This window comes from Ursus americanus, chromosome 18 (assembly GCF_024610735.1).
Source record: "Ursus americanus isolate L20-20 chromosome 18, mUrsAme1.1.p, whole genome shotgun sequence".
Taxonomy (NCBI): domain Eukaryota; kingdom Metazoa; phylum Chordata; class Mammalia; order Carnivora; family Ursidae; genus Ursus; species Ursus americanus.
The window spans coordinates 43499310-43518540 of NC_142144.1; the positions used below are offsets into that span (position 1 = coordinate 43499310).

Genomic DNA, 19231 nt, shown 5'->3' on the forward strand with positions numbered 1-19231 from the left:
TTATGCTTTTGTACTTGTCTCTAAGTATTATACTACTTTTTTTAATGTTCTAAGAAGGAAAGGAAAAATTAGGTAAGTAAAAATATCAGATATCTCTCTCGCCTGTTTTTTTTTTTTTTTTGTATTGGACTTGATCAAGAAAGGAATAAAATTCACTAGCTTCTATAACAAATATCAAGAATATCATGCTTTGGAGTATTGATAAAGATATGGAGAATTGGGATTCCCATACATTGTAGCGAGAACTGTAAAGTGGTGCAACTACATAAGAAAAAGTTAAACATACACCTACCCTCTGATCCAGCAATTTTACTTCTAGGTTTTTATCCAACAATGAAAATATATGCCCACCAAAAAAATGTGTTTAAAAATGTTCATAGCAAGTTCATTCAAAACAACCCCAAAGTGGTAACAACCCTAATATCCTTCAACAGAAGATAGGATAAACAATGTAATGCAATGTAGCAACAAAGATAAACAAACTATTGCTACATACAACATAGATAAATCTCACAGCAGTATGTTGAACAAAGGAAAGCCAAAACAAAGGAGCGCACACAGTATAAATCTAATTATGTGAATCTCTACAGTAGGCAAAAATATCCATGTTGATAGGAATCAACCTCTTGGAAATGGAAATTAAATTGCCTCTTGGGGATGGAAATGAAATGTAAAGTGAATGAGAGAACTTTCTGGACTGAATGGAAATGTTCCATGTCCTTATTAGGGTGCTAGTTACATGTAGATAAACATTTTTCAGAACTCACTGAACTTTTATTTCATATACAAATTGTACGTTAATTGCATGTTTTATATATATATATATATATATATATATCTTACATATGCAAATTTAGAACAGGATATTGAAATAATTCAAGATATTGAAATAATTAGAATAGCTGGCCCTATCTCCTATTTCCAGATTTGCAACCTGGCAATTGAGATATACTTTAGAGAACACAGGGTCCAAACAGAGCTGCAACCCAAGTCTAAATCATGATACTAATATTTAATTTTGTGATAGACAGTAGAAATGGAAAATAGAGTAAGAGGTTTTAAGCCATTAATAATTCAATACTAAAGAAAAATAAGTAATGGAAGAACAGGATTGTGATTCAATAGGTTATTACTGGGGATAATGGCTTAAAAAAATTTTGAATAGTAACTTCATCACAAATAATGCTAATTTGATATTTGCATTCAAAATCTTATAAGATTTTTAAAGGAAACAATATAATATTGTGGATTAGTCAAAAGCATTTGAAAAGAGAGTTTCCAATGAATTTTATTTAAAAGCAAATAAAGTGACAGTCCAATAGTAGTATATATAATGATTATGATCTAAACTTATTAATGAATAAAATCAGCGAAGACAACAAATGAAAACTCAGAGTATTAAAAAAATCCCAATAACTTGTGACTAACAATAAAGCCTCAAAATACCATAAAAATATGAACTACCTGCAAAATGATGACCAGGCTACTAATTCATACACACACACAAACACGGCACTAATTTTGTGCTAGACTAAGTAAAGCTTCTGATTTATGAAAACCAGATATTTTAATAAAAACATGATGCTTAAATAGTACTAATAAACTTGAATGTTCTAATTAGTCCCATAAAAATGCATAAAGCCAAAACTAGTAGACATGCAAGGAGAAAATTTTACAAAAAATAAAAATAAAAAGGAAGATTTCATCCAAGCTTTAACCTGTAAAAGCTATAATGCAAAGAAATAAAATAGGATTTAGATGAAAACACAATATACGAGATTAGATATCTAGTAAACTCTTTTCACTCTAAGCTATGTACCATTTCTTATGGTATGATTAATGTTCCTAAGCTTATCTTACAATAAAATTCAAGAAAAAATATATAATAAAAATAACCAACCTATTAGCCATGGTTCTCAAAATGTTACCTGATAGAGACAGCTCCAAAAAAATCAATATCCAGGATAAATTTTTATTCATATGTAATGAGAATTCCAAAACCATAAGTTAAAACCATTACTTAAATAGTGGAAAACCACCTTAGAAAAACTGAATAATGACTTGAGGAGCAGTAAACATAGGCAAGGCAGATTACAGTCATAACACTATGCACCATGATAAACTTCACATAAAATCAAACAGTTGTAGGTCTATATAAAAACACTTATAAGAGATAGGGAATATTTGTTACCCATGTGGAACAATTGTGAATTTCCTAGCTTTTAAAATCACAGAATAAATCATAAAAAAATTGACAAAATTAAATACAAAAACTTTTCAAACTTTGGTCTGATAAAAAATAAAAATAGGAAGATAATAATTAAGATATGTAATAGTTCAAACATTTATCAGAAAAAGTGAAGGTTCCAATATAAGCATATATGAGAATTTATACAAAAAGAAATAAAATTAGTAGAGTAAAACTTATGCCAATATTCTTTCTTGCAAGTTATCAAAGAACTGCCAAAGAGCACCTGGAATAGTGAGCAAAAATTTTATAACAAACCAAACATAAATGACCGTAGTGGATGGTTCCCATAGTTGTCATGAAATTGGCATCTTCATTCAGAGCTGGTGGGATTATAATTTTGTACTGACTCTTTGGAAATTATTATGAGAACTTACAGCAAATGTCTTATAATGTACATGCGTTTTCTAAGTCATTCTGATTCTAGGATTCTACCCTAAGGAAATAATTCAATAGAGTTTCAAATAGTATGCATGAAAACATTTGTTGCATCATTATCAGTAATACTAAAAAAAAAAGTCCGAACTTTGAGGACACATTAAATAGAACCTGGTATATTGAAATGGTAATATTATCAAAAGCCATTAAAAGACTAAATATGGCTGTTATCATAATTATTAAGACCAAATTTTTAGTGAAAAAGAGATCTATAACGTATAATATGTACTATGACAGTGATTATGTTAAAAAGTACTATGCATGTGGAAGAGAGTAGACACAAATGGAAATAGTGGTAGAATTATAGCTGATGTCTTAAAGTTGCTATTCCTTAAGAATCTGTCTTCAAAGAAACAGTTGTATTTAGACAATATGTCTATTTATAAGAATAAATTAATGAGGCAACTTTTTATTATACTATATACTATACAACATCACTGCAAACTTACAAAGTACCTAACAACAAATAGGAAGGAAACTAGGATAGAGAAATCTTTGCCTTCTCCTTATGGAAGAATAAACTGTCCTTCAAAATAAAAGGGGAAGAAAGGAAAACTATTATGCATTAACCAAGTCACTTTGCCAATGTCTGCCAAAGAAATGAGATAGGAAAAAGGCATAGTCCTCACTGACCTTCCAGATACCTGTGACACAGTATAACTTTGAGGCCTCAAACAAAAACTGCAGTCTATTGTACCTGACAGCAAGCTTTGCACTTTCATTATGCATATAATATCTAATAGATCTTTTGAAATCATTACCTGTCAAGAGGGGAAAAGGAAGGCAGAGGAAAACCTTGAAGAATAGAATTTGTCAAGGGTCAAAGTAAATGGCAATATACTTTAATAAGCAATAAGCTCCACATTATCCCTGAGTGGCCTATACACTCAGTGGACTGTGGTATCATACACTGAAATGCAGAATAACTTCTTAGTGGCCCAAAATACCCTTCTGCAATATCTATTTATCAGCTTATATTTGTCAAAAAAAAAAAAAAGTTTGTGCCGTTGTTAAACTAACACCTAATTGGGAAGATAGATTTTTGAGCAACCAAAACCTTAAGGTGTGTTACATATTTATGATTTTTATATTACTTACATTACTGTGTCATCATATTTATAGTAACACTGCAAAGTAATCTTGTGTCTTTCATCTTTTTAGCACTCAATATCTAAATAATGTATGCATGCTAAGGACAAATCCACAGAATAGATGTCATAAAATTCAAATTTTACTTGCTAACAATGAGGGAAACAATATTTTTCAGGTAAATGGCTCTTATCACTGCATGCCAGCAAAACAGAAACTGCCTTTTCACAAACAATCCTGGATCTAAGATCATGGAAGATAATCATTCCCTCTTCTCCCAAACATCCCATGGATCACAACGTGGTGGCAGTGATGACATAAGAACAGATGAACAAGAGTCCAATTACTCAGATTTTAGCTTGTGCTCTACTGTAAAATGCTTGCCAACTTCTCTAAGTCTTTGCAACTCATTTTTCTCATTGTATAAAAAAAGGAGTAAACCTCAATACACAAGATGGTCTCCAAAGTTACTGCCAACATTAGGGCCCTAATTCTATTTGGAAGTTAGAGAAAAATTTCCCCTTTTTTTTCGATAATGAAAAGCAGCAAAATCACTACCTTGGTGGCTACCACAATACAAACAATAAACAGTTTGGCAGGTTGTTAAAGCCATGTATTTAACAAAGTTTTAACGGTATCTACTACAGAAAAACAAAATCTTCCTCCTCCTCATACTACGAAGTCTATGATGAAAACTGCCCTTGCTGGTAGCTTGCAATGGGCCTAAGGACAAAGTACGGAATTCACTATCAACATTTTTCTTTAATTTTAAGAGGATAAAGTGACTTTCAGGGATTCCTTCAGGTTATGCAGTAGCAGAACGCTGTAAGTTTCAGAGCACAGTGTATGGCATAGAGTGGATTAATTGTCCTTTTGCAGAAACTTTTATGGCCCAAGGTCCTACTTTATTAGTGTGTTCAGTATTACTTCCGAAGATTCTAAACAGAGCATACTGGTAAGGGACACAAGCAATCCTAATATTAATTAAAATTCAAGTGGATTTTATAGGAAAAAAGGGCTTTACTGAGATACCTAAAAGATTTAGATTCTATGTAATATATTTTATTTTCAGGCTTCGAAGATGAACTTTAAAAACACGGGTTTAAGAAGATAAGGTATTATTGCTCACTGGATTCAGCTGACAATTTTAGATTCTACAAATGTCCAATAATTTATCTTGGCAGTTAGTTTCAACTCTAATGCATACCAATACTCTAATAATTCCTACAATTGTGTGTACATATTTTTAAGTTTCTTTTAACCTAATAGTAAATAGATATCCAACTGCCATTTCAAAATGAAATAGCCTTAGGCCCACACGTTAAATATAGTTTAAAGCTAATAATTTGAATTTTAGTTACAGAGCTATTTGACTGGATTTGGTGAAATATTTCCTTATCCTTCTATTTCTCTGTGTTATGGAAGTTCCAGTTTTCCACCATCTCTGCTAGACAGTCTTCAAATCTTTACCATTTTTGCCTTTTAATTCCCTTATTAATTCAAAATAAATTTAACTCATTTCACTTTATTAATTCAGTATTATTTCAATTTGTATTTACTATGTAAGAAATTCAATAGCTATGTGACACGCTAAAGAAACTAAGACTTGAAGAGAATTCTATTCACTAAGAATACACAGGCTTGCGGTTCTCCTTGCAATCTTTGTATAAATGCAACATAGAATGGCAAAATAAATAGAAGAAAATATGTTTTCAACATTGTTCATTATTTAATTGTGGAAATACTATAGAAATCACCTATCAGTATTCTGAACTGCCATCTTACAAGTATCTCCTACATTTAAATTGTTTTCACCTTTTCCCCAATTTACTATTGTTTCAGATTGTATACCTTTATATTCCAACTTATTTACCTTTGTATAGATTGTATATATATATAGATGTATTTAGACTAGCACTCTGTATCATTAGACAGTGACTCATATATAATGTTATGTTCTGAGCTGACTCCCTGCCTATTCATATCAGCAAATGCTAAATAACAGCAAGCAACTCAATCAGGAAAATCAGCAGGAATTGTAAACACAATACACTAAAAACTGCATATGCTGTAGTTCCCTGGGAAATGGACTTATCTTAACGGTTGTCTAAACTTAAAAGGGGTAAAAATATTTTATCTACATGTTACAGGAAGGTATTTAGAGGTAGTTGTGTATGTGTATGTTTATATTTGTATATAAAATATATGTATATATATATATATAAAATATTTGTATATATGTATGTACGTATGGTTTTGTAAGAATGAACACTATTTTTTTAAATTTACACATGGAAAAAATTAACTAACTGGTGATGACCCCCCCCCCCCACTAAGGACTAGCTTATTTTAAAAGTTAATTAATTGTACATCTCACAAAAGGTAACATGCAAAGCATGGATTGGACACTTCTCATTGATTATTATTTCTGTTCTCCTTTAAGTACACTATGTCACTTACCATATACTTCCAAATTCATATTGGTCTAATGAAAAATTTTATAGACATACTCTTCAAGGAAATCATCCAGTGTTAATTCACACCCGAGAACTACTTAATTGGTCTTTACCCATAAGAGAAATAAGCAGACCATCTGTTCTCTCAAGGTAGTATCTCTCAAAAACCTAAATATTCAAAACTTTTAGTGCAGTTTGCAAGAAATACTATTCATATGATCAATATATTTCAAAATTTTTATGGTGTGACACTCAGCTTCCATTGGCTTTACCCGATTTTGTTTTAGTAACCACAGTTTCTGCTCATGGCCTATCATTCAGAAATTAGGATGCACCCCCAGTTGTGGCAACATGTGGGAAGCACAGAGTCATGACCAACCACCAGATGGGATATGTGGATATTGGCAAGAATTCTTTATTTTCCTGGTGACCAGCTGACAAACTCCATCTTGCTTCATATACTACTGACCCAGAGCAGAAACTATAAGACAGTCCTGAAAACTAAGGCCGCAGACTGCCCATCAGGAAATTTTAAACTCTAAGGAGTTCAAAGGTTTTTCATTAAGTTTTAATTATTTTTTTTCCTTAAGTAGCCTTATTGTTGTTGCTGAGGCTATTTTTACTGTTATTTGGCAACAAGGTTGAGGGGAAACAGAATTGGGGGGTTTGGAAGACCAAGATTTTCATTCCCAAAGAGTTGATTGTTAATCTGATGGCAAGTTGCTACTATGATGTTGGCCATAATTTTTCTTTGTGAGATTTTGTTCACTCACATGTAAAGCTATGACTGAAAATATTACTTGCACAAATAGTAAGGACTTGACGTAACAAACATAAGAAGTGTTTATCACAATGCAAAGCACATAGTGGGTTCTTAATGAATGGGAGCTACTCATGATCTTATTAGTGACTTTTAGACTCTTGTTCCATATCAAATAACTAGAAAGGGGGTTGGTAAACTTTTTCTTAAGGGCAAGACAGTAAATATGTTAGGCTTTGTAGGTCAAGAAAGAACAATCAAGGATGTTATGCAGATACGTATATAATCATTTAAAATGCAACCGCTTAAAAAATATAAAAACCATTTTTAGTTCAATGCCTATTAAAAACAAAACAAAACCAGACAGAGGGTGAGGCAGATCAGAGCCGCCAGCTATCATGGCCCACCCCTGAACTATATGACTACAACTGAGAAAAGAAGTAAAACAACTCAGCTCATTTCCCGTTCTTTTGGTTAAAAAAAAAAAAAATGCTTAGTCTCAGCTAAAATGAGGAATGATCCAGGAATTGCATCTATCAGTACTGCTATTATTCCTTAGAATAAAATTCCATTTTACAAAACTAACCTCAATTGTCAAATACTTCCATCATCCAAAAAATTCGAAGACATAAAGTACACAAACCTCCATGGAAAAAACTCATGACAGGGAAATAAGTGAAAAAAATTTTATGGAGTAAAACACCCCAAAAAAGTTTTCTTTGCCATTCAAGACCTAAATATGGCCTCATAAGTGGCAGAAACACTGCGATTGAAATAGTCATTTCTAAGTACACTACAGCTAATACTGACTTGGCTATTCATTTATTATGCACTTACTGTGTTCCACATCCTGTTTTAGGCCCAAAGGATATACCAATAAACCAACCAACCAATTACCATCATTTTAAAGCATGCATTTTGATGAAGGAATACAGGCAATAAATAAACAATATGGTTTTTTAGAGGGTGATGAGTGCTATGAAGTGCTATGTGTTCAGTGTTCTGAAAATTAACAGAGCAAGCAAGCAAGAAACTGTAGCGTGTGTGTGTGTGTGTGTGTGTGTGTGTGTGTGTGTGTGTGTGGCATGGGACAGGGAAGTTGCAATTTTATATAGGGTAGTTAGGGAACATCTCACTGCTAAGAAAAGAAGCTGAAGGAGGTAAAAAAAAAAAAAAATAGCTCTCTGCTACCTGGGGGAAGAGTGTTCTTGGCGGACATAAATAAAATGTCTCTAAGACTGGAAGATGCCTGGCCTCAAAGAGAAACTGCACGGTGGCCCCATGACTAAGGCAGACTAAGGGAGATGGGGGAAGGGGAAGAATGGTCATAAAAGGTTCTGCCTTGGAAGCCACTATAAAATGAAAATGCTTTTATCTTCTGAAAGAACTGGGAAGCCATTAGAGGGGTTATAACGGAAGAGTGACATGATCTAATTTCCATTTTGACAAAATTCCTCAATAATTATTTGTTTCTGGGATTCTTTTTGTTACCTGACAATGAGTATAAGTAAATTACATATCATAGTGAGAGATTTTCTTCAGCCTGATAAGTATCATTTACTTTAATTTATTTAGCTTTATAGAATCGTTTTTCCTTCAGAATAAGTAGTTTTCAATAACCAAATTATCCATTTATCCATTTATTGTGAAAACCAATAAAGATATATTCAATGTATGTTAGGTGTTAGATTCTGTTTGCGTCACCTACAATATAAGAATGGTTCAGATGTATTAAAAAGGACTATAATCTATTGAAAAACTGTAATACAACAGTAAGAAAACACAGGACAAAAAATATCAGTTATAATGAAGAGTAATCCAATTCATCACCAAGCCATAACACCTGCTGTATCTTATTATTATCACTAATTCTACTACTAACAATGCTAATCATGATGATGATAAAATAAATAGTCAACCAAAGAGCAAATGGGTGGCTTCTTGGGAAAATAATTGCTACTATTAACTCTATGTGTGATCCAAAGGACCTCATTTCCCATTTATATAAAATTAGAAGGTACGCAGTTCTTCTATCTGTACCTCCTGTCTTTAAACATTTTTAACTGTTCTTCATTCAATTTCATAAAAGTGTCTACTTTTCTAGAGGTTTGACTATCTTTACCCTGAAAATGATATGAATTCAAGATTTTTTTTTTTGAGATTTCCAAGAATCATTTGCTACCAACTAGAAGCAATTAAAGTACCACAAAATTAGAATTGGTAATCAATAGCATAAAATCAGGTAGCCATGTGGCATGGATTTCCAGAGAGGCATATGAGAAAGGACACAGGATTCGACATGAAGAAGGACTTAATTTAAATGCTAGCTCTGTGACTTGCAGTTGCTATTGGCATGTCCATTGTGTATCAAGTTAAATGTATTTATTGTCTTGTTTATTTCCTTTCTATCTAGGACAAACTTTTATCTCAAGGAAATTAAGTGACCTGACCATAAAGGAAGTCAGAACTACTGGGACTTCAGTGCAATTGAAGCTAGAGGAAGAAGTACTTGAAATATTGGGTGACTGTTCACAACTGCAGCTCAGGAGCAAACAGCATGCGCACTGGGTGATAAAAATCAAGAGTGGTATAAATGGTGAAGAACGTCTAAGGGTTCAGAGGATATAGAAACCACAACTAGAAGGACCGATCAGTAAAACTTTATAGAGGAGGTTGATCATGCACAAGAAATGGTATTTGAAGGAGAGGTAAGACTTCAAGAAATGGTAAAAAAAAAAAAGGGAATTCCAAATGAGTGAAACAGCTAGTGATCCTAGTTGGTAAAACAAAGGGCATGAACACAACATGGGAAGATGCCTACATTTAGCTGCAGTAGAGAGCTCAGAAAGAGAAAAGGGTAATAAACTGTGTGGGGAAGATAGCTTGTAGCCAAATTGTAGAGATCTCAAATAGATTTTTGTGATTTCAAAATTTTGTTTCCAAGCCATGAAGTACTCACCTCACATTACAAGTTCTTGTTCTAATATTTATTACTTCTTTTAGGCAATTCTCCCACATTTGATTAGGTCATATTCCATACTGAATTTGCAGGACAACCAATATAATGGACAAAGAGATCAAATTGTAATGAATATGGCCATGAGAATTTGTAATAATGATATTAAAACTTTGTATAATAAAAGCTCATAGCCATTTTTTTTTCCTGTTAAAGCTTTTCGAGTAAAGAACTTTTAGCTTAAAGTTAGAATTATGGGTTGCAGGTTATGGTTTGCTTTATAATATAATTTTTCTAACTAGCCATAAGAACTAAAAAATGTTGTTTAAGCTCTCATCTAAAGTTTATTTTGTAAACTTATAAATCGAATAGTTTGGGTTAAATATCTTATGAGGTCATGTCCAAATGGAATATTTTAAATTCTTTTTTTTTAATTATTTATTTACTTATTTATTTGACAGAGCGAGAGAGAGCAAGAGAGAGGGAAAGACAGAGAGAACGAGCAAGGGGAGCAGCAAAGGGAGAGGGAGAGGGAGAGGGAGAAGCAGGTTCCCCACTGAACAGGTAGCCCAATGCCGGGCTTGATCCCAGGATTCCGGGACGTGACCCAAGCTGAAGGCAGACGCTTAATTGAGTGAACCCCCCAGGTGCCACTATTTTAAATTCTATAATTCTATTTTTTAAGGAAAAATTATCACGTGCAAATTAATACTAATACCATAGGTCGTGTCTAGAAACATCTTAAGAAGGTAAATCAATTTACTACAAAGTTTCTAATAAAACCAATCACCCTTGCCATTTAAACAGTTTTCAACTTGATGAGTCTCACTTCTCTTTTGCGGTTAATAATATATGTAATATTATGTTATATATTACATATATTCTCTATACCTCTTTGCTTTTGAACCACTGTCCTCAAACCTTTACTGGCTTTGCCATTTGCCTTTTTGGGCAGAAGCTGAACACTGGTGGATCATATTTTCCTTTGTGGTTGACTTAACTCATTTATTTAAATTGATTTTGGTATTTTTGAAGAAACAATTTATCTCACCAGTGCATCACATATCACAGAAACACAGTATGTTTGATCTGGAAAGCCAGTCTATTCCTCTCATTTTACACATGAGTAAATAGTCAGAAAAATTAAATGACTTTCTCAAGATTAAACAGTTATAATATTTCCTCACTGATTCTACCCCAGGAGAGTATACAGAGTCTTCTACATAGCCATTGCATTTTAATTCAATTTCTAAAATTTTACTCAAATCAGTCCTATTGGTTCATTGCAAGTTAACAATAAGAAAAAAAAAATATTTGGAAATTTTTTCTTTCTCTCAAACAATGGACTCTTGAAGTTCAAAGTCATATTGTATTAAATAAAATATTGGTCAGTTAGTAGAAAGTTTACAAAAGTAAAAAATTAAGCCTGAAATGATCCCTACTTACTTTTTTATCTTAGTATTTATTATACCAAGTCTGTGTCACAAGTTGAGCACAATTTGAGATCAGAAAACCTGAACAGATGTAACAAAATGGAAATATGTTAAAAAAAAAATCACGAAATATCACTTCTATGACACTAATAATGTTCTATATTTGCCTTTCTTTATATAGTTTCTTTATACAGTCAAGACAATTTCCTGAAAATAAGTTCTTTGTTTTCTGAAAGCCCATCTGCTCTTGATGTTTACATATTATCTAATGAGTTGACTATTATAATTTTCATCATACATCCTGGATTCATTGCAAGATGCAAGTTCCGGCTTAGTTCTCTCTTCACATAAACCTGCTTGACCACCTCTAAACATAGTTAGCACCTATTAGAAGCCAACATCATTCTCTCCGCACACTCCCTAGACTCAGTGAGTAACAAAATAAAGTCTTTTAGCCAACTTCATATCGAAAAGGGAAAAGGTGAAATCAATGCAACAATAAAAACTGCAATCTCTTTTTGTCACATTTTATGACCTCATCACCAACAAACTCCACAAGGTCATCACTCCTTGTATTAGTCTGTTAACGGTCTGGGCACAATCACTGCTACCTTTTGAACTGGCTTTTTTTTTCTTTTTTTTTTTTTTCTTCTTACAATATTGCTTTTTGTTTGTTTGTTTTATTGGATGTTACTATAGGTTTTCCCCTTTTGTTTAAAATGAACTTCAAAGAAGAAACTTATCACAGAATGCAATAAATCCATTCAAGAAAGATACATGTGGTCCTCCAAAAATACCATTCCAGATAATTTCTGTTGCCCAGCCATATCAATTCTTTACAGTCAATTCAGATATCAAACCAAAAGCAGGCAAAATGAATGTACTCAATATACAGCTGATCTCAATTCCTCCTGTAACTTCTTGAAATGTAGAAGTACTTTTCTAAATATGAGAAATAGTCTAGTATATATGTGATGTTATTAGCATGGAGATAGACAAATTTTCTTTCAACAAATAACAAAATTTTAAATGTATAATGAAAAGATTCAACCAGTTTGGTTATAATTGATTTGATTATAACCTCTAGTTCCTTGTTGAAGTATCAGAGCCAAGAAAGATATATTTTTATCCAAAGTCAAAATAATAACCTATGATGGTTTTTAAAGTTTATTTAGATTTTATTTATTGTAGAACTGAGTTTAATAGTGACTTTAGAAACTTGTATTAATGAAATATTGGAAAGTTAGGTAGGAACTCTCAGCTATACAGATCCTATGAATTTTGCTCATAATTGTCCTCTTTAATTTAAGCATCAAGATGTTTTCTGTCTTCTCAGTATCCTCCAGGGAACTTTGCATTCCATTCCCCAAGTCTTTCTTCTACTCCTTATCAGAATACTGACTCTTTCCATGTGGTTGTTAAGAACATGTACATTCTTCAGGCTTTACTCAGAAATTTTTTGCCTGCCTCTTCACATAACTGAATTCTGGATCTCATTCACAGTTTCTGTCTTCTAGGCAATTTTTAAGTTCTTCCATCCTCTGTTTATCTCAGAGGCCAGACATCATCTGGATATTAACTTATCTCCTTATTGCCAAATTTAGGTCATTAATTTTGCACCAACAGGCCCATATGCCTCCTATTTTGAATTGTATGGCATCCACCTTCCTTTGTATTTCTGTTCGTAATTCTCACTATCAATATCTTACCAATTCCCTTAGTTCTACAAGTAAACTGGCAAGCAGGAATAGTTATACTTTTCATTTTAAGCCTTCATTCTGAAAGTAAGACATGCTTTTGAACTCACACAATGCCCTAGTTACAAAGCTTCTCCTACTATTATATGAAAATAAGCTTCACCCTATCTCCTCTTCAGCTATCAGCTTTCAAGTCCAAAATGGACTTGAAATCAACTTTTCAAGTCTATTTGAACTTGACAAACTTGACTTGAACTGGACCTGAAAAGGACAAAACAGACTTTTCAAGTTCAAAATCTTAAAGTTCTAATCTTTGCACAGAGCTTCCGATTTTCCCTCTGTCTTACTTCCTTAATCCAGCACACCTGCTTCCTACTCCTTCAGAGTGATCTCGATCACTTCCTTTCCGCCAGTTTCAGAAGACAAAGAAGTGTGTTTTGTCCCTTTCTAAGCTGAACTCAGATGTGAAAGAGTGCTATCTTAATAACCCATGTGACCCTAGGCAAGATATTTTGGTTCTTAAATTTTCAGTCTTCTCATCTGTAAAATGGAGTTATTAAAGTTCCATCAAATTGTTTTATTAGTGGGTGGGGGGATGGGTGAAATAGGTGAAGGGGATTAAGACTGCACTTAATCTTGATGAGCAATGAGTAATATACGGAACTGACAAATCACTGTATTGTAAACATAACACTAATATAACTCTATATTCTAACGACACTGGAATTAAAATAAAAAAGAATAAAAAAGAAAAAAATTAAAATAACACTCATGAATGCTTAGCAAATTTCCTGATATTTCAAGTATAATAAAATGCTGTGAATATTTGTAATTTACCTCTTTCTTGTTGTTTAGAGAAACAATCAGAAATGTTTGCAAAACTTCATGTACCAAGGTTGTGTAAAGTCAACAAAGGTAAATACCACAATGTCATTCACTATTAAGGGACAGGCTTTGTAAGGGAAGCCTGAAAGCCAAACAAGAGAAAGAGAAGACACATGATTCATCATATTATCATCATCCCAGGAAGAGACTTGCAGTGGCCAATGGGATAATGTCTCCAAGAGGGGACAAAGAGTCCTTACACTTACCTATTTATAGGGTAAATAATGAAACATACTTTGGCAGGGATAAACAGGGAGGATTTAGGAATCAAGCAATCTACATCTAAATTTTAGCTACAAGGAGAATTTTCTGAGGATTCTTAAGTTAGCTTTCCAAATCCTTATGAAAATTCAGATTCAAGCTTCTGAAGAAAAGGCACATGTTGGTCCTGTAGGAAACTGAATTTCATTCATTCATTCCTGCTGATGCAGAGGGAGCCCACTCTCCTATTTACTCTAATGCATGGTGACTTGATATTCTGAGGCCAGAAACCCTATAGTTTTCCTTATTGTTCTACAAATGTATGTTTGGTAAATACTGTTTCTAAGTGAAAAATTGCAATCAATCGGTAATAGTTTAAATAAGTTAAGTTATATACATTTGGTGGAAAACTAAAGGGTCATTTAACAAATTTTCTTTTTTTTTTTTAAAGATTTTATGTATTTGACAGAAAGAGAGACAGCCAGTGAGAGATGGAACACAGGCAGGGGGAGTGGGAGAGGAAGAAGCAGGCTCCCAGCAGAGGAGCCTGGTGTGGGGCTCGATCCCAGAACGCCGGGGATCACGCCCTGAGCCAAAGGCAGACGCTTAACGACTGCACCACCCAGGCGCCCCTAACAAAGTGTTTTATTGAGAATTTAAATTTTGAAAAGGAAAACAATTCAAAGAAGTAACTCTAAAATTAGCTTATAAAATATGATAGATAGGACAATCTGATATACTTGAAGTCTTGTAGAAATCATAAGTTTGCTCCTTAAAAAGAAAAAAACAAAAATACAGATTTAACTTGATTGAAATATAATACACAGTGAGAATCATATAAACATATAAAATGCATGTATCAATTAAGGAAATAAAGAGTATTCTTAAAGAGAATCTAATTACCCATGACTAGTATCATTTCAAATTCAAGGAAGTTTTAAAAAGAGGTTTATGCTTGACAGCAAAACTAAAACTTGGGGGCAAAGAGCAAGTAGTCTATTAAACATCACTGTCAATCCTATAGAAATATAAGGCTTTGTGGAATTTTATTGATTTGCATGTATGTTTATTCTATTTCTGTTCTTAAAGCCAACACTACTGAAAAAGCCACGCACCAAAACCAGCATCAGCAGGAGTAGCAGCGGCAGCAACAATGAACGCAGAAAAGAAAAAGCCATAAACATTCATTTAGTTCACTAGAAGCCCCATTATCATCACTGCAATCTTCAAAGTTAGATCACTCCGTGGTAGCTTCAGATTTAATGTTAGAATCTTCTGCAACTAAATTGAAGAAATCAGCTGCTATCATCTTCTGAGCAGGGAAATTTATTCTGTGTAATTTAATGTAAAAGAGCCTTTCATACTTGTGACCGTTATGCTCTGCCACATTAGAGCAATAGCAAGACACACCGAAAAGCCAAGGGAAGTTTTTACAAGCTAGACTGCTTTATGGACACTACAAAGAAATAGAAGAAACTTGCAACTTAGGACACTGCATGCTGTTAATATTTCCAAAGCATTTTCCCCTAGTTTGTATAGATTTCTCCAACACTGGATTTGTAGACATCAGGCTCAAACTGATGTTTATGCTGATAAGGGACAACTCTAATGGCGGATGTAGAAGTATCTTAAAGAGGTCGGTTTGTACTTTTAGTCTGACCTTGGATGATTTTGACTCAAATAATCTACCATTTATAAAAGAAGTCTCAGAATATTTATGAGCTCTACATCAAAGCTAAAAGAATAGGAACCTGTATCCCTTTATGCCTGACCTGCTAGTCATCATGTTGAATGGGTCCAAAGATCTCCACAGATGTTGGGTCTCATTAGCATTAAGATAAAATCAACATCTATACCATGGCCTCTAAAACCTTGCAGGGTCTGGGCTCAGCCTACCACAAGGGTAACTTCTTGTGCTTTTCACCCTCTTGCCTTCTAATGGAGATTCACCCACAGTAGTTTTACCATAGTTCTTGGAATTTATCAGACTCTTTTTTGACTCAGGACCTTTCCTCTTCATCGTATCTATGCTTTACACCTGACTCAAGAAGTCTCTGCTGCCCTCCAGAATTAGGTTAGGCTTCCTCATTCGTTAGTTATTATAACATCTTACACGTTTCCTTTGTAGCACTTTTCCGAATTTATTTATTAAATTATGCAATTAATGAATTGCTTAAAACCTTCTCTTTTCCAACCCACTGAAATGTAGATTTTGTAAGAATAGAGGCTGTACCTCTATAGTTCTTTATATTATCACCAGTGCCTATAAAATGGTTATGCAAAAAATGTACTCAATAGTACTGGTTGCATGAATCTGGGGATGTCACTCCCAGGTGTTTTGCATATGCTAGCTAAGGAATTTGGGCATTAACCTGGCAAGGCTGTAGGAGCCAATTTACATGACCACTGAGGGACTATCAGTCCAACAAATTTTATAAGAGATTTCTTTTTTTTTCTTTCTTTCTTTTTTTTGTCAGATGCTGAGGAAGGGGGGGAAATGCTGTCCTGACCGAGTAAACCCAAAAGACCTTCAGACTTCAGAATATCCACTTTCGCTTGGGGAAAAAAAGTAAATATTAGTCTATCTGGCATTGTCCTGCCATTTCCCCATGTACTCTCCCAGTTCAGGCACTTTTAGCAAATGGGTTCTCCCTAATCATCTCTGCATCTTAAATATGCTGAATGCTCACGCTCCAGCAGGGCAATGTAAACTAAAAGCCTATACTCTTCCTAGCAGTACTCACATTTAGGCATTATCAGTATCTTTTCTCTCTGGACTTGGAACAAAACTCAAAAGACATAAGCAACAAAACAAGTTAAAAAATGGTATCCTAGGCGTTGCCGTTACACTACAATGAGGCTAATGAAGAGATTATAAAAGGTTTTATGATATGCTATCTTCTATTGTGATTCAATAGCACATTAATGACGTTAAGAATGACCCATTAATCTCAGACAAACGTTTAACTAATATACTTGCTGCACTAGGCAATATATACCTTTCAGTTAAAAAGGACATATATTTTATAATTTAAAGGACAAAATAGCTGAGTTCAAGGCCAACACTGCAAGGAGAACTCTAGAATTTTAAATTTCAAAAGTGCAATTTGGTTATTTCATGTACCATAAATCAATGTCCTGTGTAATCAAAAAAGGAAAACTGAAAGTCTGTCTAAATTAATAATAGTTGAGCAGCCCATGTATATTAATCTAATCTAACAGGTTTTATTACTCTGCAGAAATTTTCTCAAGGCTTAATATCTCTTATATAAAAAAGAAAGGATTGGGATTGATTAAAAAATATAATTGAGGAAAGTATTCATTTCAACTATAAATGAAAACTGGTAATGAATGAGCAATGAATGACCATGAGTTCTGTCATTGCTCAGTAATCATATTTAACATAGAAATATAGTTCAGATTAAAATATGCTGAGATAGAGCTGGAGAGGAATTAAAAAAAAAAAAAACCTAGGTATTTTAATTTCTAATTAGGTGCCTTGAAGCGGTGAGCAATTTCACTAAGACTAAATTGCCCTTGCTACTTAAAGCCTTATAGCTAGATGATATGGTCTAACAACCCTAACACTTTCACAATTAAAGTGCATAGGTTTTTGTACAGTTTAAAATATTTGAATAAAGCTTCAAAGTACAGTAAAATAACTGGTTATTATAAAAAGTTAATGTATCTATTAAGAAAAATATCAAAATATGGTTTTGTGTACATAAATGTAGATATATGTGTGGTGTGTATTTTAAATCTATTAAAGTAATACAATAAAAATTAAATTAGGTAAGAAAAATTAAGCAAAGAGAAAAATGTTCAAATAAAGGAACATAAATTTGTTTTATGGTTAAATGACATAATACGCACATCAATGATAAGAAGAGAATCTCAAATGGATTGAATTTCTATTAGCCAAGAAGAGAAAACAGATTCTATGATTCAAAATGTGTCAAAAATGACACTAGATATTTAGAAGAATTAGTAATATTCATGGTACTTAGTCCAGAAAAATTCCTCCTAAAGGCTATCAGAGGGCACTGTCAAACAATGAACAAGTGAAAATGGCACATTCAAATTAAATATTTATTAATTATTCTGTGCTAGGCAACCTACTGGGTGGTAGGTATTTAAAAAGTGAACAAAACAGGCATGTGCACATCCTAATCTCAGCTCGTCCACTTCAGACTCTCTGAGCACCAACCCTAGTCCCCCATGTGGTCCCATTTCTGCTCCAACAAGATGAAAGAACAATTGTGAACCAGGAGAAGCTTGCCAAACTGCAAGTACAAGTGCTCAGTGATGGGAAAGGAACTGTGAGTGGAAAGAAGGGGTTCATAGAATGGTTATCGCAAATGATAAAAGCCTTCAGCTCACCTTCAAGAAGTGAGGGGTAAATAATATGTCTGGTATTGAAGACATGAATATATTCATGAACCAAGGAACAGTGATCAACTTTAACAATCCTACAGGTCAGGCATCCAGGGCAGCGGACACTTTCACCAATCCAGGCCACGCTGGGGCAAAGCAGCTGACAGAAATGCTACCCATGATCTCAAGCCAACCTGGTGCAGGGAGTCGGACTAATTTAAGAAGACTGGCTGAAGCTCTGCCCAATCTGTGCATGGAAAGCACCACTTACTGGAATTTAAAGAAAAACTGGGGAAAAAATTAAAAATAAATAAACAAAGTTTTTAAACTTTTAAAGAAAAAAAAGGCAGGGGGGAAGAACAGTCTACTCCCATAGAGGAGGAGGAGGAGGATAAAGTTTCAGATCTTGTGGAGAATTTTGATAAACCTTCCAAGAATGAAACAAACTGAATTGAGTCAATTTCTGAAGAATATAAAACTTGAAGAAGTTACTAAGAGTGGCTATTTTTTTTTTAAGATTTTTTATTTATTTATTTGAGAGAGAGAGAGCACTAGAGACAGCAAGCACGATTGGGGGGCAGAGGGAAAGGGAGAAGCAGACTCTCCATTGAGCAGGGAGCCCGATGCGCAGTTCAATCCCAGGACCCTTGGATCACAGCCTGAGTCAAAGGCTGATGCTTAACCAACTGAGCCA

At 33.7% G+C, this 19231-nt stretch overlaps 1 protein-coding gene across 1 annotated transcript; it reads left to right on the top strand.

Annotated features, from left to right (window-relative positions):
* The first annotated feature begins 18404 nt into the window (after positions 1-18404).
* Positions 18405-18987, top strand: LOC123781212 (transcription factor BTF3-like). The gene is made up of 2 exons (XM_087869692.1): positions 18405-18786; positions 18888-18987. The coding sequence occupies exons 1-2, from the start codon at positions 18569-18571 to the stop codon at positions 18985-18987; spliced, it is 318 nt and encodes a 105-aa protein (XP_087725818.1). The 5' UTR covers positions 18405-18568.
* Positions 18988-19231: the final 244 nt, after the last annotated feature.

Coding starts and splice junctions, on each gene's coding strand:
- LOC123781212 (XM_087869692.1), top strand. CDS start 18,569: ATGTCTGGTATTGAAGACATGAATATATTCATGAACCAAGGAACAGTG. Junction 18,787..18,887: donor GCTGAAGCTCTGCCCAATCT/GTGCATGGAAAG, acceptor AAAAAAAGGCAG/GGGGGAAGAACAGTCTACTC.